This window comes from Myxine glutinosa, chromosome 5 (genome assembly GCF_964187855.1).
Source record: "Myxine glutinosa chromosome 5, kmMyxGlut1.1, whole genome shotgun sequence".
Taxonomy (NCBI): Eukaryota; Metazoa; Chordata; class Myxini; order Myxiniformes; family Myxinidae; genus Myxine; species Myxine glutinosa.
Genome location: NC_136265.1, coordinates 136,448,985 through 136,474,113, shown reverse-complemented (window position 1 = coordinate 136,474,113; position 25,129 = coordinate 136,448,985). Strand labels below are relative to the sequence as shown.

Genomic DNA, 25,129 nt, shown 5'->3' with positions numbered 1-25,129 from the left:
AGTAATCATCATAAGGCGTAATTTAAGCTAAGTTTCTGCCTCTTGTCCTTTTTTCTTTCCTATCGATAAGTTGCACTGTAAATACTTGTAAATAAATCGAATCGTTAAGCGTTTCCTTTCCCTCTGTCTGTGAATGTCTTGATTGTGAATGTCTTGATTATTAATTATAAATTTTCCATTAGATCGCCATTGCTCTCACCCAGAGTAATGATCAGCCATAACAAAATTAGCATTATCCGGCGGGTACCAACGGTTGCTCGGCCGTCTAAATTTCCACCCAGGAACAAAAGAATGTGGTACACCACCGTAGGATACAGTACGTTCCCCCGATTGAAACCGTCACATAGTACAGGTAAGCGGTGTTATGCGATTAAACCCTGCTATCGTGCGACAAGACCAATTGGCATTCGTAGTTGCTGGTTCACAACCTGCCGAAGTACGAAGTTGTTCGTGCATGGCAGCCTCAGGTCCGGTAAGTTTGGGAGAGAACGGAAGCTAACCCCCTCATAGTAGACCTGAACCCAGGGCCATAATGTTCATTAAAACTTCAACGGTTATGAACATTTCTTCCTTATTTACAATGTAAACATTTCTTCCTTATTTACTTGGAATAGGTCTTTCAATACTCACAAATGTCACACTCACGATCTCTCTCCAAAAGGACCTTCTGGCAAATCCTTTCCCCCTCTACCCTCCAATGTACTTAACAATCCCCTTGATGAAGTTCAGTCATTCAAACTCCTGGGTCTCACAATCAGTCATGATCTTTCCTGGACAAACCACATTTCAAAGTTTGCCTCCAAAGCCAGCCGCCGACTGGGCTTCCTCTGTCATACAAAGTCCTTCCTTGGCATACCTGAACTCCTATCCACATACAAGGCCTTCATCCGCAGCTTGATGGAGTACTGCTCTCCCCTCTGGGCTGGCGCCCCTGCCTTCCATCTTGCTGAACTTGACACCACAGAAACCAAAGTGTTCAAGTTTATTGGAATCTCCCGCAATGAAGCCGAGTCTATACGCCTATCACATCGCCATTGCAGACGGGTCAGTGGTCTCTGTATCTCAACCGCGTCCTTTTGGTCTTGTGCCCTCTACTCCTTCCGTGCTTTGCCCCCCCCCCCCCCCCACCAAGGTTTCTGCAGGGCGCACATGGTTCACCATCAACACCCATCTAGTGAAAATCCCCAAATCCAGGATCACTGCTCACCTCCACTCTTTTATTCCTCTTTTTCCCGCCTGTGAATCCAACTTCCACATTCTCTTCAATCTTATTCTTCCCTCCAGGTCTTCAAGACAGCTGTTCCCTGCCATCTCAGATCATCCCACATCAAAAGCCATGATCTCTCCTACCCTCGTTAACCCACACTCCAAGCCCTCTTCCTTCTAAATTTCCAGTTTTCCCTCTTGAGAGTTCTCCTCTGTATCCATCTTCTTCACTCCATGCATACTCTCTCCTGCCCTTCATTCCTCCCCACACAGATCGTTTGTCCAATTCTGCCCTTATCTTGGCCTTCAACTCTGCTGTTGGTGTTTCCCCCCTCTCTGCTGTTCTTATTGTTGTTCTAATGCGTCCTGATCTGTTTAGTGCACTTGCTCTTTCACGAACCTCGACTATGTATACAAAAAACCCATAATTTTTCGGCCAAAATGCTGTCAGAGGGGAGGGGGCAGTCTGTTGAGTTCAGTGACCCGATATGCCAATCCTGTTCAAATTTCAAGTCAATTGGATGAAAATTGAAGATTTTAAAAATTGCACCTAAGTTGTTGACCTTTGGCCTATGTACAACTCAAAAATAATTGGTGAAAACATAGCCCCCGTCGGTGAAGGAGGGAGGACCTTCAGTAGAGGAGGTAATCAGGGTTCAAATATGTATTTTAAATATTTTCTTCTTCTTCTTTAATGGCTACAATTAATCCCCACGTTCTTGTGCGGTTGGAGTTTTTTTTTTTTGGTTTTTTTTTGTATACAAGATCGACGCTCGTGTAAGACCTAACATTAATCACAAAAAAACAAACTGACATGTAAAACATATTATAAAGGGAGCGGGAGACAAGATGGGGAGAGAGAGGGAAGCACACAAGTGCAACAACAGTAGAGAACAGGGACATCGGGAGACCTGTGGGAGGGAAAGGGCTTGTGGGGAGGAGGCATGGGAAGGGGGAGGGGAGTGGCGGGAGAGTCTTGTGGTCAAAGTCTTTCAAGAATTGACTAACCAGGCCTGATGTTCAAGTAGTTAGGGCAGAAATTTGGAATTTGTTCATGGTGGCAGCGATAGCTCACCCACTCTTCGCGAGGTCGCCATGGGATCTTTAACATCCACCAACCAACTAATCCATCCATCTGAGGACAAATCGATCTGCCTGTGAAACACTGGGATGACAATTTATAGCTGAGTCGGGATTCAAACCCAGGCTAGAAAAGCAAAAGCAGCACTGAAAGCGGCTGGCTTAGAGACAAGTGTGTGCAGGCCATCCTGCCCACAGGCAACACCACACATTTCCATCCTTGCATTCCAAGATTATGTCAAATAAGTAATTCTCAGAATGTCATATGGTTGGACGTCTTCACAATGGGGAATCCTGGTAACTTCTCACTGCTTTACAACAGTGCGAAGGGCAGGCAGCCATTTTTATAGTATGATTACCAGTTCCACAGATGGGTAAACAACAGGCATTTTAAAGGCCATTTTCCATGCAAAAGCGGGGGATAGCCTTGCGGTCCCCATGACAATCTTCTCCATTTTGCCCTATTTTCTGCATCTCCCCTTGTTAACCCCCTTGCCCGCATTTCTTCTTCGACCATCTTTAGCCAAGTCTTTCTCGGACTTCCCCGTCCTCTACTTCCTTCCACATTCATTTCCATCACTCTTCTCAACCAGCCACTTTCATCCTTCCTCAACACATGACCAAACCATCTCAAACTGTTTCTCTTCACAGCATCAATCACAGGTTCTATTCCCATCATCTTTCGCAATTCATCATTTGTCTTCCTCTCTCTCAACGATACTCCACACATCCACCGAAACATTCGCATTTCCACCCTTTCCAGCCTTCGTTGCTGCTCTACGTTCATTACCCATGTCTCGCTCCCATAAATCATAACACTTCTCACACATGCAGCATACACCTTTCCCTTCAGCTTCAACGACACTCCCCTCCTCGTCAGCACGCCACTCAGTTCCCGAAACGTCTTCCATGCACATCTCACTCAAGCAACCGTTGCCGAGTCTGATCCACCTTCTCCATTCAGCATGTCTCCTAGGTAACAAAATGTTTTCACACCTTCCAGCTTCACGCCGTCTCCAAGATCCAACTCAACATTTCCTCCATCTGCAGCTCCCTCTGTGCACACCTTACACTTGAATGTAGCTGCCACACTGGTTAATGACCCTCTCAAACCACTACATTTTTGATGAACACACTCAGCGCACATTGTACATTGAATTGAGTTCACTCCGACACCCTTCCTGCACATAGCACATGGCCACTTCCCAGTTCTTTCCACCTCGCCACATGCTTTACCACTTGCCATCACCTTTGTTTTTCCGATATTCACCTTCAGACCTTTCGTCTCCATACATTCCTTCCACTTGTTCATCTTCTCCTTTAGTCCATCCATACTTTCTGCAATAAACACCAGATCATCTGCATAAAACAACTCCCACGGTAAACCCTCCTTTACGTTCCGAGCCAGCACCGCCATCACAGCTACAAATAGTTGTCGACTTAGTACCGACCCCTGATGCACTCCCACCTTCACCTCAAACTCACCACTGTTCCCGTCCTTCGTCCTTACAGCTGTGCACGCTCTTTTGTACATTGCCATCACTACTCTGATCAACCATTCCTCCACTCCTAACTTCCTCAATGCCCATGTCACTACTTCACGTGGAACCCTATCGAATGCTTTCTCCAGATCAACAAACCCAAGAAACAACTTCTTCCTCTTCTCCATGTACTTCTCCTGCAACTGCCTCACAATAAAAAGCGCATCTGTTGTTCCTCTTCCTGGCATAAATCCAAACTGCATTTCGTCAATCTTCACTTTCTTCCTTATCCTCCTCTCCAACACCCTTTCCAATACCTTCATTCCATGCTCCAATAACTTTATTGCTCGATACGAGCCACAGTCCAGAGGGTCACATTCCCCCTTGTATAGAGGGACAAGGGTACTCAGTTCCCAATCCACTGGAATGCGGCCTTCTTTCACCACCAGATTGCAGATCTCTGTCATTCTCTTCACACCCCAATTTCCCGCTGCCTTCAACATATCTCCCACAACTCCCGTCGGCCCTCCCGCTTTTCTACTCTTCATTGCTTTAATCGTTTCCTCAACTTCCTTCTCGGTTATCTTCTCTGCCGGTCCTAAAACTGGGTTACTCTCTATGTTGCCATCCCATTCATTCTCTGCATTCAACAGTATTTCCATATATCTCTTCCATCTTCCTTTAATTCCATCTGGGTCCACAACGATTTGTCCCACTTCATCCTTCAAGCAACTCACCCCCATCACATCGCACCTCTCTTTCGCTATCTGTTTTGCAATCCTGAATACCGCTCTCTGATCCTCTTCCGAATCCAAGCGTTCTCCGAACATTTTCTTGCATGCCTCCTGCGCCTTTGCTACCTCTTTCTTTGCATCCTTCTTGGCTGCCTTATAACTTTCATGCTCTGCCTTTACCTGCTCCCGTACCCTTCGCCTTCTGCCACTCCTTGAACTTCTTCCTCTTCTCGTCAATCTTCTTTCCAACTTCATCATCCCACCACCATGTTTCCGAGTGCCTCGGTGGTCCTTTTGTCCATCCACATACCTCACCAACGGCTCCCAACAGACTATCTTTCATTGACATCCAACCACTTTCAAGTTCAACCACATCATCCTCTGCCATACTCAGCCTCTCTTTTAATGCCTCCCTCACTGTCACCTCTTTAAACCTCCACACCTTCATTCTCGGTTGGTACTTCACCTGCCGAGCTCTCTTCGCACCTTTCAACCTTATGTCGCATACAACCAAGTGGTGCTGTGAAACAGCCTCCTCCCCCGGGATCACCTTTGTGTCCCGGAGGTGCCCCCTATCTCGCCTACGCACCATCAGGTAGTCAACGGTTGTCGTCGACCCACCTGACGTGTATGTAACAAGCTTATTGTCCTCTTTCTGGAACTGAGTATTACAAATCAACAAATCAGCTCCATCAGCAAACTCCAAAATCCTTTCACCTTGTCCATTTCTCACACCATATCCGTAACCCCCATGAACTCCCTCAAAACCGTCCATACTCCTTCCCACATGTCCATTTAGGTCTCCTCCTACCACAACATCTTCCTTATCTTTCACGTTTTCCATCAGCTTCTCTATCGCACACCAGAACTTGTCCTTCTCTTCATCGCTCCGACCAACCTGTGGAGCATATCCTGAGATGACGTTCACCAAGAGCTTTCCAATCATCATTTTCACCATCATCAACCTTTCACTCACTCTCATCACACTCACCACACTGTCTACAAACTGCTCAGAAAACAGGACACCAACACCATTCATGCCTTCTGGGCACCCTTGCCACACAAACTTGTATTTCTGTCCCTGCCTACCCTTCACCATTCTCACACCACTTCCCTTCCATCTAGTCTCCTGCACAAACATATGTCCACTCTTCTTCTGACCAATACTTCCACCACTTCTCCTGATCTCCCTGTCATTGTCCCTACATTCCATGTCCCAAACCTCAGAAACCGATCTGCACGTCGGGCATCAGACGTTTCGTCATCACAAATGGAGTGATTTCCACCCTTGCTTCGATCGGGTTCCCCACCTTGAGTTTTGAGAGGGATTGGGGTCCCCCATGGGGTACTTCGGGCTGTACCCTGCCCATATCTAGTTGTAATTGTCATGGTTCTCTTTTTGAGGCAATGTTTTTATGGCCGGATGCCCTTCCTGGCGCCAACCCTTTTAGTCGCCTCTTACGACACGCAGGGATATGGTGTACCTATTCTAAACCGGGGTACACACCGGCAAGAAGTGCACTAACTGGTCAATTAACTTGCCCCTACCATATCACATGTGCACAGACTTGACAGTAAAATTAACTTTATTTTTGATTACCCTCATACAGGTATACTAGCGAGGTACTCGTGCCATGCACGGGTGGGAAGCCAAACGCAAACAAACAATGCGGAAATGGTGAATGCTAAATCATGGAACCAATAAATTCCACATTCCTGTGCCACCTTCAATGGAACATCAGATATGGACAGCTGGTTCGTGAATGACTTGGGCAAAAAATGGTGAATGGGAAATGATGAACCAATAAATTCCACATTCCTGTGCCACCTTCAGTCGAACATCAGCCATTGACAGCTTGGGCAAAAACATACCCCATCTGAATGTTTCTATACCCAGTCAATGGCGAATCTGCATATGGCGAATCCACGAATGTCACGGTTAGAAAGTAGAAACCCTCACGTCATTTCCTCATTCATATTTAAACTCAATATCTTTATTTTCATTCCAAACAGCATCATTCCAATCATACCTTAATACGATAACAAAATACTATGTTAAATCACGATTGTATTGAGATATTATCGAACCAGCCCATTGTCATCATCTATTCACTTCCGGATTCGGGAGCAGGTTGGTATCGAGTCAATTTCAAAATCATGATTTTATTGAGGAATTTATGAAACCTCCTACCTACCTGACAACATTCGCTGGGACCCCAAAATGTTCCTCAGAAGGTTTTGCGGGGCTAGCCCCAAAACTGGGGGAGTCGTTTTGGAATGGACGGACAGACAGACAGACACTCCTGTTTTATAATGTAGAATCGTAGATGTATAATGTCAAAAAATGCATCTTCTCTGGAATGGTGACTATTACATTGGGTACAAGAACGATGAATTGTAGCCAGGAAATAAGATAAAACAGTTTGGAACTTTTGCCTTTAGTTGGAGTCTGTAAATGACAGAGAACTTCGCACAACTAAAAGTTATGGCGGCTGCTACACTGCTAACCTCAGCATCAGTCAGTTGACATACAGGCCTTTTTTCATCGTCAGAGATAATCCCTTGAGAAGGGTATCGACCCACAGACACATTTCTGGCTTAATGGGTGTCATCTGTATTGAGAGATGCCTTTTCACAGAGAAAGGTTTCAAAATTACAGGTAAAGCAAAGCACTCATACTTTCCATCTAAAGACCAAAGTACACAGTCAAACAAATACACATGCACTTTGGCCAAAAAGCCAAGGCTCATAATTATAAAACACGACCGAAAGTCTAACAGCGGCGTAGCCGGGCTTGTTTGATACTTTCGTTGGAGTATGACATGGGTGAGGAATGAGGATACCAGTTAGCAAATAATGTAAGTACCATATTAAATTATTTTGGAGTACTCTAAGTCTCTACGCTGTCTGTAACCATGAAAGTGAAGAGATTGCATTGAGACACTGGTTTATTCTATATGTTTTGAGTCCACAATGAACCAATCATACACCGCTTCAATCCAGCAACTTTGCAGTCACGACAAAGGGATTACAGTGTTACGATTAATATTTACTATGTTATTATTAATGTTGTTATTATGACGAAAACGGTACTACTATATTGAGAAACCTGGGCTAATTTGGCTGAAGCGGCCTGCAGATGAGCCTTGAAGGCATGAATCCTAAGGCCTATAAGTACTGTGTCGTTGGAAGACCCGTAATGCCTATGCGTTCGATATTTGATGATCATTTTAACAATCGGTGTGTTTGTGCTTCCCACTGAATGAAAAACGTAAAGGTAGAGCATGGCGATGTGATATATGACAGATTGAGAGGTTCGCGATATGTTCGGCCTGAACGGCATAAAAATCAAAATGGCGGTGTGTGGATTCAGCCGTCGTCATACCCCGTAATAACATAACAGACGTAACCACATCACATCACCCCTGTCATGTGACCAGATCCTCAGCTCTGATTGGTGTACGTTTGTGAGGGACATACATACCGACATAAAAACACTGTTCTAGACGGCTTTGCCATATGGGCTACACGGTAAAAATATACTGAAACGCAAAAGAAACTTACCACCTTTGAAACCTTTAAATATCAACAATAACACTGCGTGTAGTAAATGTGTGAACTTATTTGTGGACAATAGTGTCCTCACTGTCAGACAAAACGGTCATGGATGGTCACTTGAACCTTCAATGGTCACTTCATAGCACAGCTGTTGAACAGCCGTTTTGACTGTCAGTGATTAGCCAAGGGGTACGGGATGATTTTAATGAGCTGCACGTGATGTCTTGATATTGGCTTTAAAAAGGCCAGTGCAAAATGGGCATTTTGACCAAAAAATTTGACCATTTTGACCAACTTCAAAAAGACCGAAAACGCAAAAGAAACTTATCACTTGTTTGAAATGTAATAAAATTGTAACAGTTCAAAATAAAACAAACCAACAATTGCTAATTGAAACATTGGCATTTTATTGATGACATGTCAAGTTTTTGACCAAGATACACCATCTCATCAGTTTGTTCTACAGTACAGAACAGCACAGGGTGCAATGTCAGTCCCCTTTCAATAGCGTGTGTGGCCACCATTGTTTTGGATACAGGCAGTGCATCGTCGGCGTATACTGCCTACCAGTCTTTGGATGGATTGCTGCTGGATTCTGTCCCACTCAGTCCTCAATGTCTGAAGCAGCTCTGCCCATGTCCTGGCCCTGCCAACTACGCCCTGCCAAACATGTCCCCCAAGCTCATCCCACAGGTGCTCTATGGGATTCAGGTCAGGGGAGAACGCAGGCCACTGCATGGTGTTGATGTTCTCGCCTTGGAGAAATGCAGTGGTAAAGCGAGCAGCATAGGGACGAGCGTTGTCATGCTGAAAGGTTCTCAGTTCTGGGTGGTCTAGCAGGAATGGCAGCAGATGAGGTCGCAGGATGTTATCCACATACCGCTGGGTGTTAAGATTCCCATCCACAACCACCAGTGGCGTCCTGTACCGGCCTGATATGGCGGCCCACACCATCACACTTGGGCCACCCCACCTATTGGCTTGACGCACGCAACAATCGGCATATCGCTCGCCAGTTCTTCTCCAGACACGCTCACGCCCATCAGGACTGTCCACACAGAACCTTGACTCATCGCTGAAAGCGACCTCGTTCCACTGCGCCAAGGTCCACCGCTGATGCTGCTGGCACCATCTCTGTCGGTTGCGGCGATGGGCAGCCATCATCACGGGGCCTCTGTATGGTCTTCTGGCAGTCAGACCATAGTCATGCAGTCGTCTTCGTGCAGTATCATTGGAGATCCGTGGTTTGCATGCCCCGGAGTTTCTGCCGCAGTGCGGGATGCTGGACGGAATCGATCCCGCAGGTGACTTCGGACCATCTGCCTGTCCTGCCTTGCAGTGGTGACTCTTGGCCTCCCTGATCGAGGTCTGTCATCTGCAGAGTTGTGGAGGGTGTCTCTGTCCACCAGGGCCGATATCGTCTGGTGTGAACAGCCAAGGCGACGTCCACCGCTGACGGTGGACGTCCACCGACGTCCACCGTCCACAGAAAGAACATCAGGGCAAGACTAAAGTTTGCCAATGAACACCGAGGCAAAGACCAGCACTTCTGGAACAATGTGCTCTGGACAGATGAGTCAAAAGTAGAGCTATTTGGCCACAGTACCAGAAGACATGTTTGGTGAAAACCAAAGACAGCATTTGACCACAAGAACCTGATACCAACTGTAAAGCATGGTGGTGGAAATATTATGGTTTGGAGCAGCTTTGCTGCATCAGGGCCTGGGCAGCTCACCATCATAGAATCCACTATGAATTCTTCATTGTACCAGAGGGTGCTTGAGGATAATGTGAGGCCATCTGTCGGAAAGTTGAAGCTCAACCGAAGGTGGACCTTGCAACATGACAATGACCCTAAACATACCAGTAAATCCACCAAGGAATGGCTGAAAAGAAAGAAATGGAGGGTTCTGGAATGGCCAAGTCAAAGCCCGGATCTAAATCCCATCGAGATGTTGTGGGGGGATTTGAAACGAGCTGTGCATGCAAGAAACCCCTCAAACATCGCACAGCTGAAAGAATTCTGCATGGAGGAGTGGGCACAAATTTCTCCCAGTCGATGTCAGAGACTGGTAGACAACTGGTAGAGACTGGTAGATAAGAAACGCCTACTTGAGGTTGTTTCTGCCAAAGGGGGCAATACCACCTATTAGAGCCAAGGGTGTACTTACTTTTTCCACATGCGAAATTTGCATTTATGTTTATTTAAATTATACAATGGACTATAAAATGTAAATGTTTCCTGATATTTGTTGTATTAAATCACCTTTATCTATCAATTTTGTTGAAATGAAGATCAAATAGCTGTATGTTGAAATATGTTGAAAAAGTCTAAACTTTACATGGAGTGTACTTACTTTTTCACGTGACTGTATGTATGTATGTATGTATGTATGTATGTATGTATGTATGTTTGCATGTATGTATGTATGTATGTATGTATGTATGTATATATGTATGTATGTATGTATATATGTATGTATGTCTATATATATGTAATGCCTGTAGAAAATCCACACACCACTTCAAAATTTTCACCTTTTGTTGCCTCATAGCCGCAATTAAATTGCATTAAATCAGACTCAATTCAATTAATTGGTCAATTCAATTAACCCAATTCAAATCAATTACCTTTCATTAAATCCACCTTCATTTACACACTGGAACCCACAACTTCCAAATGAATAACAAATTCTACAAATTTCAGAAAATCAATTAAAAATACAAAAGTAGAATATCTTGGTTGGATAAGAACTATTCAGACCCACACTCTTACCTTCTCCCATCTTCATCTCATCCTAAACATATAATTACAAGCATACCGTATAGTCAAGCAATCAGAGTAAGACGCATCTGCTCAACAAAAAAGGCAGAAGAAACTTCTCTCTGCCAATTAGAAACACTTTATTGCAAGACACGATGACCCTCCACTCTGTGAAAGAAGCAATAAACCGAGAAAAACGCATACCGAGAGCAGACCTTCTGACTTACAAACCCAAACCTGCAACTAACCGTGTCCCACTGGTAACCACCTACTCTCCTACACGCTTTAATAACACACCGTCAGAGATCAGTAACTTTCACACCAATCAGGGCAAATCTCGAACATTGAATCAATTGAAAATCCATCAAAGACCACAATTCTGAGACGTGAGTCATTTTGGAAAGACAAACTTCAGACAAAATTCCCTCATGGCATAAACTTTGACGATTAACGGATGTTGCTACTCATTCAATCCACCTCAACTCATTCACCTTCATATTTTCATAAAATATCCCCTTCACCTTTACATATGTCGTTAACAAATGAAGGCAGTGTATGTGCATGAATATTAACAGCATATGAATTTGTACATGTATGTGTTTGTACATGTATGCGTGTACAGTATCAACTGTAAAGCTCGCTCTCGTTGAACTTGAGGAAGATGAGCAGCCGTAATAACGACATCTCTCCTTTTTGTATGTATTTTATTTATTTATCAACATCATACCAATGTCTTATATGCATGCCTGCTGTTCTTGTAACCACGTGCATGCCTGACAGAGAAGAAGGCCGATTTGGCTGAAATATTGTCGAAAATAAAAGATCGTCTTGAAGCTCCGTCCATAACTTATTTAATTAATATCTCCCGCTTATGTTTATATATATATATATATATATATATATATATATATATATATATATATATATATATATATATATATATATATATATATATATATATATATATATGTATGTATATATATATTTTTTTGAAGAGGATTGATGGATGTGGTTTGCCAGGTAAGTTGAAGGTATGGTGTTTGAAGTTTGGATTGATGCCACGAGTATTGTGGCCATTGATGATGTATGATATTGTGATTGGGCATGTAGAGAGGATGGAGGTTGTGGTGAGCGGGTTTGTGAGGAGGTGGTTGGGAGTGCCACGCTGTTTGACGAACATTGCCTTTTATGGTCAGGGTGGAAAGCTCCGGTTTCCCTTGACATCATTAACCGAGGAGTTTAAGGTGGTGAGGGTGCGGGAGTTCATGATGTTGCGGGATTCAAGTGATGCAGTGGTAAAGAATGCTCTCCTAGAGAAGAAGGGAAGTCGGAAGTGGAATGCAAGAGCAGAGGTGGACGAGATGGAGGAGCGGTTGCAACAGGAGGAGGTCATGCGGATGGTACAGCACGGGAAGCATGGCTTGGGGTGGATGAAGCATGAGCGATGGGGAAAGGCATGTGTGAAAGAGAGGAGGAAGATGGTTGAGAGGGAGGTGAGAAGAAAGGAAGAGGAGGGGAGATATGTGAAAGCAGTCGGTCAGGCACAGCAAGGTGCTTGGACTAGGTGGGATGGTGTGCGGGTGAGGATATTGAAGTGGCAAGATATTTGGAGGATGGAGCTAATATTGTTGAGTTTCCTGTTGCGGGCAACGTATGATGTTCTTCCGTCACCAGTAAACTTGAGATTGTGGGGGTTGTTGCAGGAGGACAGATGTTCTTTATGTGGAGGTCTGGGAACAGTAGCATGCACTGAGTGCATGCTCAGTCGCATTGGCAGCAGGAAGATACAAGTGGCGGCATGATCATGTGTTGGCGGTGGCGGTGCAGATGGTGCAGCAAGAGGTGCTGAGATCGAGAGAGAGAGAAGAATGGACAAGGAGACTGATGGGGGAGAGGTGTTGTTTGTCAAAGAGGGCCAAGTGGTGGAAAGAGGAGGAGGTGGAAAGCAAGAGGGCTGTCAGATACTTGTGATTGGCAGGTGGTGGCAGACCTAAAGCCACAATTGGTATTCCCAGAGGAGATCTGTGTGACAAGGTTGCAGCCTAACATTGTCATTTGGTCAGGTGCAACAAAACAGGTCATCTTAGGGGAATTGTCTGTACTTTGGGAAGAGAACATGGAGGAGGTGCACGAGAGGAAGAGAGGAAAGTACAGTGAGCTGGAGGCAGAGTGCCGGGAGAAGGGTTGGCGAGTTTCTTGTCAGCCATTTGAGGTGGGGTGTAGAGGGTATGTTGGCAATTCCTTTTCTGCATTTCTTGCTCGGCTTGGAGTGTGTGGGACGGAAAGAAGGAGGATGTGTGACAAAGTGGCCCAGGTTGCCTTGAAAGGCTCATTTTGGATATGGAGGAAGTTTATGGAGGCACGTCGAAAGGTGTAGGTTGAGGTTACGGAAGAGAAATGGAGATGTATGAATGGTGTGTGTGTTGCAGGATTGGGTGTGTGTGTTGCAGGAGTGGGTCATGAGTGGATGTGGTTTTGCATAATGGTGTTTTTGCATGAGTGGTGCATGTTTGTAAGGGTAGGTGGTTGGTTGGTTGTGTGGTTTTTTTTTTTTACTAGTATTATTTCTTAATTTGTGTATGTGAGTGAGCGAGTGGGTGAGGGTGTGTGTTTTTGCATGAATGAATTTTTGCATGTGTGTGTGTGTTTTTGTATGTTGAGTGGTGTATGTTGTAAGGGTAGGTGGTTGGTTGGTGGTGGTGTGTGTGTGTGTGTGTGTGTGTGTGTGTGTGTGTGTGAATGAATGAATGAATGATGTGTTTTGTTGGTGAGTGGTGAAGGGTATAAAGGTGGGTGTTTGAGTGTTCCACCATATTTACTTGTTTGGTGCTGCGGATTCTGGAAGTGGAGGCGATTTTATTGTTGTCGTCTGTGTTCGCACTGGCTGGGGGTGGGGGTAGAGTCCCTGTATAAAGAGAGTTGCGCCATGCGCTGACCCGAGATTTCTGATCACGTGATTTCGTGGCGCCATTTTGTGTCTAACTTCACCGTGCGTGAACGTTAGCTTGGTACGGGAATGTTGTTTATTGCCAAACAAAATGACTGGTTGTTCTGCTTTTGGTTGTTCAAACCAATCTGGGAAATATAAGATGTATAGATTTCCAAGTGATAAAGTCAGAAGACAAATTTGGGAAGCGAAAGTCAGACGAAAGAGCTGGAAAGCGATCGACTCCTCGAGACTCTGCCAGGTAGGCCCACGCCGCTTGATGATCGATGTTCAAAAGCAATTCTATCTGCTCGGTTTTTTTTTGGTTGTCTGTCCGTTGAAAACCCTTTTAAAGGGAAGTGATTTGTGTTTGTTTAAATAATCTTCAAGGAGCTGACCAAAAATGCATTTCCGTGGGAAGAACCCTGCTCAATTTTTTTCGGGTAGTCCTAGCGGCCCGCATATTGTCATTGATTGATGAAATGTCCCGGTACAGTGACATTGCCTGGTCTGCGGTTGGGTAGTCTGCGGGCAATGTCACTGTACTTTTTCAGAGGGAATTAATTTTGATTTTATAGGGGTGGGAAACCCATGGTCCGTTTTGTTTTCAGTTGTCTGTCCGTCCATTCAAAACTTATTCCGAGGCAAGTTATTTTTTTGGTTTAAAATCTTTAGCCTAATCGGCAATCATAAAAGCAATTTTAGGGGGGGACCTGCTCAATTTTTTTGCGGGTTGTGCAGCCAAGTCGCCAGCTATGAAACATATTAATCGATCAGGCAATATCCATCAGAGTTCTGGGCAAGGGTGTAGTAATAAATGAACGTTTCAATCTTACTAGATGCCGATGACGTTTTCCTTATGTCAGAGACAGAAGCTGACTTGCAGCTTGTTAAATCATTACAATGGAAATTGAATATAAATGTCGATAAAACTAAAGTTGTACACTATAGAAATATGGCAATACCACGTACAGAATTTGTTTTAAGTGTGTTAGACTATATGTCGGCTGGAAGTCCTACACCGGAATTGCTCTCGGCACCCTTTAAAAAATATTGGATATGCCCACACTCCTTTCTAAAAGTTATTAAAATTCAGAGAACGACAGCATTGGTTTGTCTTACTTATAATGTTAGCTCTTATATGCAGTGTTGGCTTGTAATATGCATTGCCATACCACTTTTAATATTACCACACAGCTCTTTTTCACGGCAATAGCTGAGTTTTTGACAAAACAAATATCACCTGTATGTAATAATAAGACTAAATATGTGTAGTAATTTTTTTTTTAGCAGGTTTAGAATATATCACCCCATATCACGAATGTACATGTATATCTAATCCGACACACTTAGACACAAAATGGCGTCCAAATTTGAGTTGACACAACTCTCTATATACAGGGACTCTAGGTGGGGGTATGTACGCATCCAGGTGTAGTTGTTGCATGTGGAGGTGTATGTGCCCCTGCTGGCCCACCTTAGCTGACCGTATCGAGGTTGAAGGGCCGAAACTGGATGATGCTGAGGACCTCGACTGAGGACCCGGTCAGTGAGGCACACTTGTGACCAGGTGTGTTTTGAACTCATATATAAAAGCGAAATGTCCGTTTGTTTGTTTGTTTGTGAACCTTCTCCTCTGAGCTCACAAGGTTAATCGCCACAAAACTTTATAGGACAACATCTTTTACCTCCCTGCACCTAAATAGGGGTTTAAAACAGTTATTTTCTTACAGTTCATAATATATAGACATCCGAGCTGCCACCAGTCACCATGATCTCCAAGGGTTGATCCACATATACAAAGCTTCATAAAAAGCCCAATTTTTATCAGATTTCAACATGGATACCGATATAATTAGTGAGATTGTGACCGCTGATCTTCAAATATGTTATCAGAATGAAAAACAACTATTAATTAAGGCATTACCATGATTGGCAAAGAAGGAGTCACGTGACCTCTGAAATTCACTAATTATTTAAAAATCGAAAATAGTACGAAGACAACCTCTACATATATTTCAAGGTAATTTTTCTGCTCATGTCACATCAGCCTCAAGGGTGAAAAAATAGTTTGTCCAAAAAAGGACCCACGTGACGCCAACTCCAAACCACCACTTGCCAACGGGTGAACCTCCAATGATTACCTCATCCTCACATCAAGGTGAGTTGTTGTTTTGCTTTCTTTGGGATCATACTGCTTTGAGCTCCCAAGGTTAATCACAACGAAACTTTTTACCATCAGATTTTAAACAGGATGTACCTGAATAGGGGTTTTATAATGTGATGAAGAGGTCATTTGGCCCGTTATTGCTGTGTACACTCCCGAGTTAATTTATTTATGAACCCGAGGCAATTTCTTTACTACAGCTTCAATCCTTTACACCCTGTAGACCCCTTTACAATCTTTAGACCCTTTAAACTCCTTTAGTCCCTTTACACCCCTTAGACCTCTTTGACCCTTTACACCCCTCTATACCTCTTAGACCCTTTACACCTCTTAGATCCCTTTTGACCCTTTACACCCCCTTTGACCTCTTTAGACCCTTTACACCCCTTTGATCCCTTTAGACCCCCGAGACCTTTTACACCCTTCAGACCCTTTCATACCCATTTTGACCCTTTTGAAACATATACACCTTCTTCAACACTTTTCAGACCTACTGACATTTTAAAACGCTTTGACTAATTTAAGACCCTTTGGCTAATTTTAAGACCCTTTGGACAATTTAAGACCATTTGGACACTATTGCTCTTTCGTCCCGAGTCACATTTAGACCCCATTTGGCCCTTTTAAGAGGCTTGATTCTTTAAACACTTTAGACCCCTTTATGACTCTAAAAAAAACTTTAGACCCCTTAGGTAATTGTAAAAAATTTCCTCCCAAAATCGGTTTTGACGACCTTTCCTGTGCACAATTAATGTCGCATCACAAGTTGCAATGACAAATCTAAACTGATATCTCAAAGCGAAACTGATGTTGAAAAGTGAAACTGAAACTACTGATCTATGGATCATCGAATGGGAAACCAGAATGAAATGCTGTGGGAAATTGCTGAAATCAAAGCTATGGGGAGTCCAGAGAGAGGGGGAGGGTCATGAGCTGAATAAATAATGTGGAGAGGGATAGGTGCCTGGATGTGGTCGGTTGGTATGGAAAGAACTTTGGTGATCTTCCATCAAGCTGTAGGCCCAAAACATGCCTAAACCCGTTTCCCAGCTGAGCTTTCATAATATCACCTTCACTCCAGAGCAGTACTTCAGAGGTACAACAAGTATGGATTGGAAATCTTAGCTGGTAGAATGGAAGGAGGTTGTCGTGGTTACCCACTGCACCCATTGCGACATCTGTTTACTGACTATTTACACTGAATTCTCGTTTCTACCAATATACACTCCAAAGGACATTGTTCTTTTCAGGCGAGACATTCAGGCTACAAACCCCTGTCCATTGACGGGTACCTTTATAGCTGTATTTATATATTATTCCTATATAGCTGTATTTATTAATATCCCATCACATTTGCATTCACATATTGGCATTGTAAGTGTAATGAACGTCAGTGTGTGCACCATCATTTTCATAGCACAGTTCAACACATCTCCAAGTTCTCTGACATTGAACATAACATCTTTCAGTTATGGGAGATCGTTGAAAACGCATTCCGTACACCCTGCTTAAGATATCTGCTCTGTGATAGTGGATCCTTGGCATCTTCTCGTTTATGATGACAGATCCAGGCTTCTTGGTGGCCAGGCCAGCGGCGCTTGAAAGCTCGAAAGATATCACAAATTGTATTCTCGAACAGTGATAGTGTAATGGGCTGATGCACCATCTTACTCAAGCCACACTTGTCCAAGAAGGTTTAAACTTTCAAGCTATGGCACAAACCAGTCTCTGAGCTTGAGCAGATAAGTATGCTGGTTTACAGCACCTCAAAACAAATAGGCCCCAAATAGGTATCAGCTTACATTGCTGCCCATATCATGACCTGCAGTAGGTTGTGTTCCAATTCCTCATGGAAATGGGTATTCTCTTTACTCCAAAAATAAATGTTCCTTGCCTGTTAACTGTGGTATGTCCCACATTCGTCAGAAAAAATGACTGGCTACTGAGGGCATTACTTCAATAAACTGTCAACATGCCTCATCTTTAGTAAGAGTAACTGAAAAATATATTTAAAAAATTGGATGTTAACATGAATAATAAGCATATTAATTTTGCTCAGCAAAATAATGCATGTGGTGAATAAGCATAATGACCACATAAACATAAACTGTATAATGCGACTTATGACCATCAATTGGCCAGAGTGCATCAACAGACACGATGAGGTGAACATTTTTTGTTTTGCCACCAACAGTCATGAAACCCCAGGTCGAGGGCACTCCGACATGAAGCGCCGACGACGCTCCGATGGGCCAGGCAAGACATCTTCCCGAATCGGCGATCGATCGTGACTGGATCGCAGCAATAAAAGTCAAAGGGTGTCGAAGGAGATGTCAACAACGTGTTTTATTAGCAAAGTTCTCAAGACAAGAAAGAGACTGCACGTTAAAAAGCTGTCAGCTTCACTCACAACAATGCACAAATCCGAAACGGCTTACCACACAACTATACGCAAGTAGGTTTCATTAATTCTTTTTTTTTTCCTTTTTTTTGTTGTCTTCATCGATCCAAATCTTTTTATCTATCTGTTTTTTTTTCATGTTTTTAAATGTTTTGTCTTCATATCGCTCCGATGATGCACAACATATTGATCTCTGCACGAGCATTCACAGTCGCTATGCGGAACGTAAACAGTGAAATACGCAAGAAATGACCGAGCAGGATGGAAGGGAAAAGTACTCCTCGATTTTTAAAACCTTAATACAGAAGAAATGACCGAGCAGGATGGAAAAAAGTAAAGAATAAAACGCCTCGATTTGTAAAACCGTTTTGCATTCAAAACATTGTGTCAAAAATACGCACGCGGACGCATTATTCTCTCCGGTGCGAGCAGGCCAGGACAACAATTCTGTACAAAATTATTGATGACCGTGACATGGACTCGCATCTTGCACATGTAGGTAGCCGGCAGGTGAGTTCAAAGACCTCAGGAGGTCCAAAACATAGGTTTGCGAGAGATGCGAAGGTTTCGACGCGATCCACGAAGATTGGGCACGAACGTTGGCAATGAAAAGGGACAAGACGTCGGCGCAAACACAAAAGATCGGACAACTAGCTGTATACCGAAACCCGAACCCACTCATGGGGGTGCATCCAGAATAAAATTGGCACAAGCAAGTCTTCCTCGTCGTAGGAAGAAAGAGATGGTTGATAAAAAATAATGTGTTAAACACATCCCGATGTAATGCTTCACGAGATTAAAAAGTGCCTCCTTGGTCATCTAATTGGTTTAGTCCTTAACGTTGGATCTCCTTTATTTAAAATTCATCTGATTTTGTTCAATAATCTCTGTTCTCGAGGCTCCGTCCACCATCCTGGAACTGGTGAATGTTTAGTGCTGACCTTTTGGCTTCCCGACATGCAAAAACATGAGGAATTAAGATTCACTATTTCAAATTCGCAGAGCACGACAGCCATTGAAGAAACTCCACACTAAACATTGCACTCAGGAAATTCAGGAAGGTCCTTACCATATATATCGATGAACCAACCAGAAGAGGAGTTTTTGAGGCCTGTAAATTGCCAAGTCGAATCCACACTGATCTGAGGTTGTCCGTGTACCCATCCCTCCCTTGCTCGATTATCCTTGCCTCATATGAATGGATCCTAGCTACTCCACAATCACGGATGAACAATATACGTAATTATAGGTTTATTCCGACACATAAATTTGTAGAGCCGTTGTAGCCAACCCCAAAGTATTAAGTAAATTTTAATTTGCAAGCAAGGACATGTAAGGTCTAATGGCATTAGACTTGCGGAACATTCTTACACACCCGTTATTTGCGACCAGTCACGAAATATTTACTTTTATTACAACACCCTGTATATCACCCTGCCAATTCGATGGGAAATTGCTTCAGTTATTCATGGTGCCTCCTTCCAGTGTCAACATGTAATCTCTGCTGCCTTCGGAGCAAATATATTCAAAAAGTGCAAAAGCGGTTAATTAATAATTAATAATAATAATAATAATAATAATAATAATAATAATAATAATAATAAGAGAAGTTCCACACTCCTCTACTATTGGCTCGCAAGAATTGTTTTGAGGATTATTTAAACGGCTTTCAACCAAGCAAATTAATGTAAAGTAAATAAATAATTAAAAGTAATTTTTCTTCTACGTCCAACCGATAGCAAATTGTGCGGATTTGAATGATCCCAAAAAATTCAATTACCGCACCGCCAAAAATACTTCATTTAATGTACTGCACTCCTAATTAATTTCCTTTTCCTAGGCATTCTCATGCACCAGGCCATGATGTTCGATTATTGAAACGTATTGCACGAGACTGAATATAATTAATTGCCTCTTCTGCTCCAAGTGCAGGCACGGGTGAGTGTAAAATACCACAGCCCCACCTGTTAATTCATGGAAGCCAATAAATACTATTGTAGCATTCCGCTCTGTGTCTGACTCTTCTGCAGGAGAAATAGAGGAGGTCAGACATATGGGAATAACTTGGCAAAGTGCAACTCTCATATTTGTTTGTATGAAAATCCCGAGGCAGTGATTTAGGTATCTTTGACACTCCCAATATAATTACCAATTAGCCTTAGAACTAGTTGATACTTTGAAATGAAGAATAAGTATATTTTTGAAACGTCAACCCTCAGCAATGTCTGACTGTATATAGATAGACATCTGGAGTGTCCAACATTGTCAAGATTCTTTTTTCCAATTCTCAAAGACTGCATGGCCAATTCTAGGCCCCAGTGTATAAGTGAAATTCCAGGCCTTTCGACCTCTCCCACCAACCCCTCCTTCCCTGCTATATGTTTGGCTTTCCAAAGCCCCAAAATACTTCCACACCTGCACCCCAAAAGTAGCAAAGCAATTTTCTCTGGACCATCGTAATCTTTCCACACTTGGTATGGAAAGATAGTCCACACACAGTGAGTGCTCAGAAAGCTTGGGCAATAGCTGAACCGACACTGTGGAGAATATGGCATTTTCCCAAAGCCCAGCCCTTGTGTACAGAAGTGCTCTTCAGAAGAGTGGTCCCACAAATTGTCTTTCTTCTTCAGTCGAGAAATGATTGTAGGAGATTGCTAGAGAAAAAAGTTTTCTTTTGCTTCCTCAAATACCATTTTGTTCCCATGGACGTGAAACAAAGCATCTGTCCATATTTGAGGAGTGTCTGTTCAAACACTTTGAAACATATCAAGCATCTTCCCTCCTTTGACCCAGTAATGCGCTCACCATCAATAGGTTGTGGGTCAGAAGTTGATCGTTGACTAGGCCCTGTACTTAGAATACAGGGGCCGTGAGGTTGTCGATCTCTAAGAGTTCTAGTTCATAAGTCATTGTTTAAAACTTGGGTGTCCTCCTCCACAGCTCTGTCTCTGTCTGTCTGTCTGTCTGTCTGTCTCTCTATAAATCTCTCTCTCTCTCTCCTCTCTTTTTCTCTCTCCCACTCTCTCACCCTCTCTCTCAACAGGGATAACCTTTAAAATGTTTGATAATGTCATTGATTTTACGAAGAGATGGGATTGAAAAATATTGATGTGTGGACAAGTTCGTTATGGAAGCATTCTGGAAATTATTCGACCTCCATCGATAGGGATCCAGAATTGTAGAAAATGGGATATTGCGAAAAATGACATCAATTTCCCTGCCAGGAGGAAGCTGGTGGTGGAGTTTGATGATGAAAATGAAAGATGAAGTTACAATCTAGATGTGACAAGAAGTGATGGTATGTGACAAACTTTACGTCAGGTTTGCTTTTTATATTGACATTTCTGAAGTTATTGGAATACAAGTTTTCTCCATTTTGCCAATTTACCAGATGTAGTGTATTGAAGAGCGTGCCGATGCAGGCCTTGGGCTCCTTACACCAGGATGGACAGGAGTAGACTGCAGATTCAAACTGCGGCGTCTACCTTGCCCGCCGGATTTGTAGGCTGCAGCATGTCTGTGCATGGAGAATGGAGGAAGACCTGTCGGAGAAGGTGATGCTGGAAAATGAAAAGATGATGGAGGAGGTGGTGGAAATGAAGGAGAGAGAGATGGAAGAGGGGACACCCGTGCTAGTCAGAGTGATGATGAGCTCTGAGTATAGTCCTTGAGCAACATGGCTGCGTAACTTGGAGGTGAGGGAAAATATGGCACAGAGTCGGACAGTGGTGTTGCTAGCTCAGAACCACAAGAACTGGCCGAATCACGGAAGGGTGATGGGGGTGTGATGGTAGTTGCCTCTTCGGCCTCTTGAGCCCTCACCACAGCACGACAGGGAGGCCCAAGTCCGATCTTCTCTGGCCAAGGCTCCCACTCGGCTGGGTCTGTCAATGGACTTTCAGGTGCTGCTTGTGCCATTCCTCTGGCTTGGCGCCCTCCATTTTCAGATGCGACACCGAGAGAGCGTGATGATGGACGCCGCCCACCATCCATCAACAATGCCACACTCTCGTCCTCCATTTGGCAGCACTTCCGTCCTTGTAGCCACATAGGGTTTGGTGACATTGGTTGAGAATTAAGACGGTTACGGCATGAGCCAGGAGGAGGTGGCATGGGACAGCCATCATCACTAAGGTTCAGTGGGCCAAGAGATTCAGCATGGCAGCCAAATGGAGTTCTTGGAGGAGCATCCAAAACGACGACAGCTGGAGCACTTGCCAAAGGAGGAGGTGGACGTTCATCTTCAACAACTGAAGGTAGACCAACAAAAGGGACACGAGAGGTCAGGGCTGCATTCAACTCTTGGAGAAGGTTTCCTGGCTTGCCATTATTGTTACCGCTCCTCCGTGGTTCATAAAATGGTCCCCCAGGTCCCTCGAGTGGCACTGCTCGAGGAATATCAGTTGAGGATCGGCAAGAGCGAGCCTCAGATGGACCTGGGAAAGCCGCACCATAGGCAGGCCCATTGTCTTCTTCCGCCTGAGAAAAAGGAACCCAAGTTTAAAGCCCATAATAATATGAAAAGGCAAGATTGCAACTAAGCGTGACTTCCAAAGAGTTATTGTCACTTCTTATGTAGTTTGCACAAATCGTTTTTGAGGGTGTTTACTTTTTCTCAAAGCAAAACAGAAAATTCCAATATTGTATAATTGCGTTTAGCCAATTTTCTGCTTAAGGCATTGATAGCTACTCCAGGTCAGAATGTTCTTTCAGAGAAAGCTCATCAATGGAAAACTAAGACTTCCTTTTCACAAATAGACTCCCAGATAAAAAAAAAAACATGGACTGTATCATGCAGTCCCTTGATCACATGTGCCTACCTTATGTAGCCAATATGCATGCAAGGATCATTTTCAAGAGAAAACCACTGATTACCTGTTCACCTGCTGGAAAGGCCAGCAGTCAGGCACCTTTTCACAGCCACATGGTCATTAGTACTAGCTCAGGTTCCAATTTGAGAGCCACCAGGAAATATGACACATGGGAGCTCAGAATTTCAAACTTCAACTGATGCGCCACAAATCGTACATTGCGTTGACGCACGTGGATTAACGCTCACAACAACTTTGAAGAAGCTATGGCATCTATGAAAGCAATTATAACAAAATATTCCAAAAGATAGAAGAAAAAGATAAACAAGTTTTTTTTTTTTGGAATTCACACGGCACAACAAAAGAAAGAGATTATATATTATATTCAAGTGAAATATATAAATATCATTAACACATCACCTTGCAATTAAGGTATGCAACAGGCTAATTTCATGGGAAAATGCTTGATGCTAGTATGAAGAGCGATCTTCCACAGTTCAGGAGCACAACCCAATTTCACGGTCATCAGGTACAAATTGAAGATGGCGTTGCCAATTAAAATTAAACCGAAGATGGACACAGACGACGCACGGCACCGTTATCTTTTCACTGCAGCCAGGCTCAAGAAAGGTTGTCAGAGCTTGACAGTCAACGCCAATGTCCAAGCCAGACGTCTCGTGGAGATGTGCCTCTCAGGATCCTCCATGTGACTGCAACCAACTCTATATAGATGCGAATATTCCATTGGACAAATTACAGAGTGATTTAACGACACATTCAATTGTCAATTCTGTTTTTAACCTTTAGCTAGGAACGAGGTTGGTGTTACAAAGGCCCGGCATTACCTTGTGCTGGAATTAGACAGCATATTTTAGGGAAATTGGGATATTAACAATTTACAACTATATTTCTGTTCATCAAATCAGAGTTCTGTGCTATGCAAAGAATTTTTTTTATTTTAAATGACACCTGTTTTCAATTTTCTTTTTGGTGCTTAGGAAAAATCATTAGCTGTTAAGATTGAGTAAGCATGCAATTAATTTTATCCCCTTGGAAGTCAGGAGTTAGTGCATCATTGGGGCAGGAGGATAGCCAAGAGGTACGCACACTCACCATCGAGCTGTCTAGCCTGGGTTCAAATCTCGACCCAGCTATAAACTGTAATCCCAGTGTTTTGTAGGCGGGGAAAGTCATCGATGGGTGTGTGCCGTGCCTCGGATGGGCGTTAAACCGAGTGCCACGTCTACTAGTATTAGCTGGTGGATGTTAAAGTTGGTGTTCTTCGCAAAGAGTAGGTGAGTTATCACTAGAGGGGACTGCGATAACCTACAGGGGGAAATGCATCAGCAGCACTGGATGCGAGAACTGTTGCTAACCCCAAAGCCACGCGCTGCATAAAGATGACGACGAGTGAATCACTGTGGACATTATTGAACCTGAAGTCCTAAATGTGCATGTGGTACTCCAGTAGGGGAATCAGGGGTGCTAAAGATCAGTCGTGAATGACCCCGTACCGGCGAAGCAACCATGGATAGGTGGTTACTCCCTCACAGGAGGCTGACAAAGCAGCCCTCATCCAACCAGGGCAGGAATTAAATTTTTTAGACCAGGGCCTACTATTTTGAAAAAAAAACGGCCCACTCTTGTGGAAAGGTACCGCAGTACATTTAAACTTCCAAAAATGAATGCGAGCAGATGCTACCTCAGATATCTTGCCAGCACCTGAATAGATGGTTCTAACTATACAAGACACTCACTAGCGAGCAAATTTAATTCTGCATCGAATGACACTATAAAATTAATTTCATCCTCATAAAAAGACCAAATGAAATGTTTGCATATCGTATCTTAAGGCCCGTTAGAGGCTTAATGCTCATGAAACATTGAACTGCTGCCATAATGGTTTTAAAACAGGAAGGATCCCAATGATGTAAGGTGGTAAACCATTTGCTTGATCTATACAGGAAGCTTGGTCCAGGGTTACTGGTTTAAAAGCTTACT

The 25,129-nt window shown here is 43.5% G+C and overlaps 2 protein-coding genes and 1 long non-coding RNA gene across 3 annotated transcripts in view; 1 reads left to right on the top strand and 2 right to left on the bottom strand.

Moving 5' to 3' along the window:
- The window catches only part of LOC144892380 (uncharacterized), a 547,127-nt gene that overhangs the window by 225,361 nt on the left and 296,637 nt on the right, over positions 1-25,129 (bottom strand). The gene's annotated exons all lie outside the window — the stretch shown is intronic.
- On the top strand, positions 7,298-18,667 carry LOC137427016 (uncharacterized). Its single transcript, XR_010984429.1, has 2 exons — positions 7,298-7,359; positions 18,111-18,667. It is a non-coding gene; the product is annotated as an uncharacterized LOC137427016 (long non-coding RNA).
- The window catches only part of LOC137428384 (metabotropic glutamate receptor 1-like), a 236,838-nt gene continuing 232,809 nt past the window's right edge, over positions 21,101-25,129 (bottom strand). The window contains 1 exon segment of the mRNA XM_078777101.1: positions 21,101-22,796. Coding sequence (XP_078633227.1) covers positions 21,954-22,796 — 843 coding nt within the window. The 3' untranslated portion in view covers positions 21,101-21,953.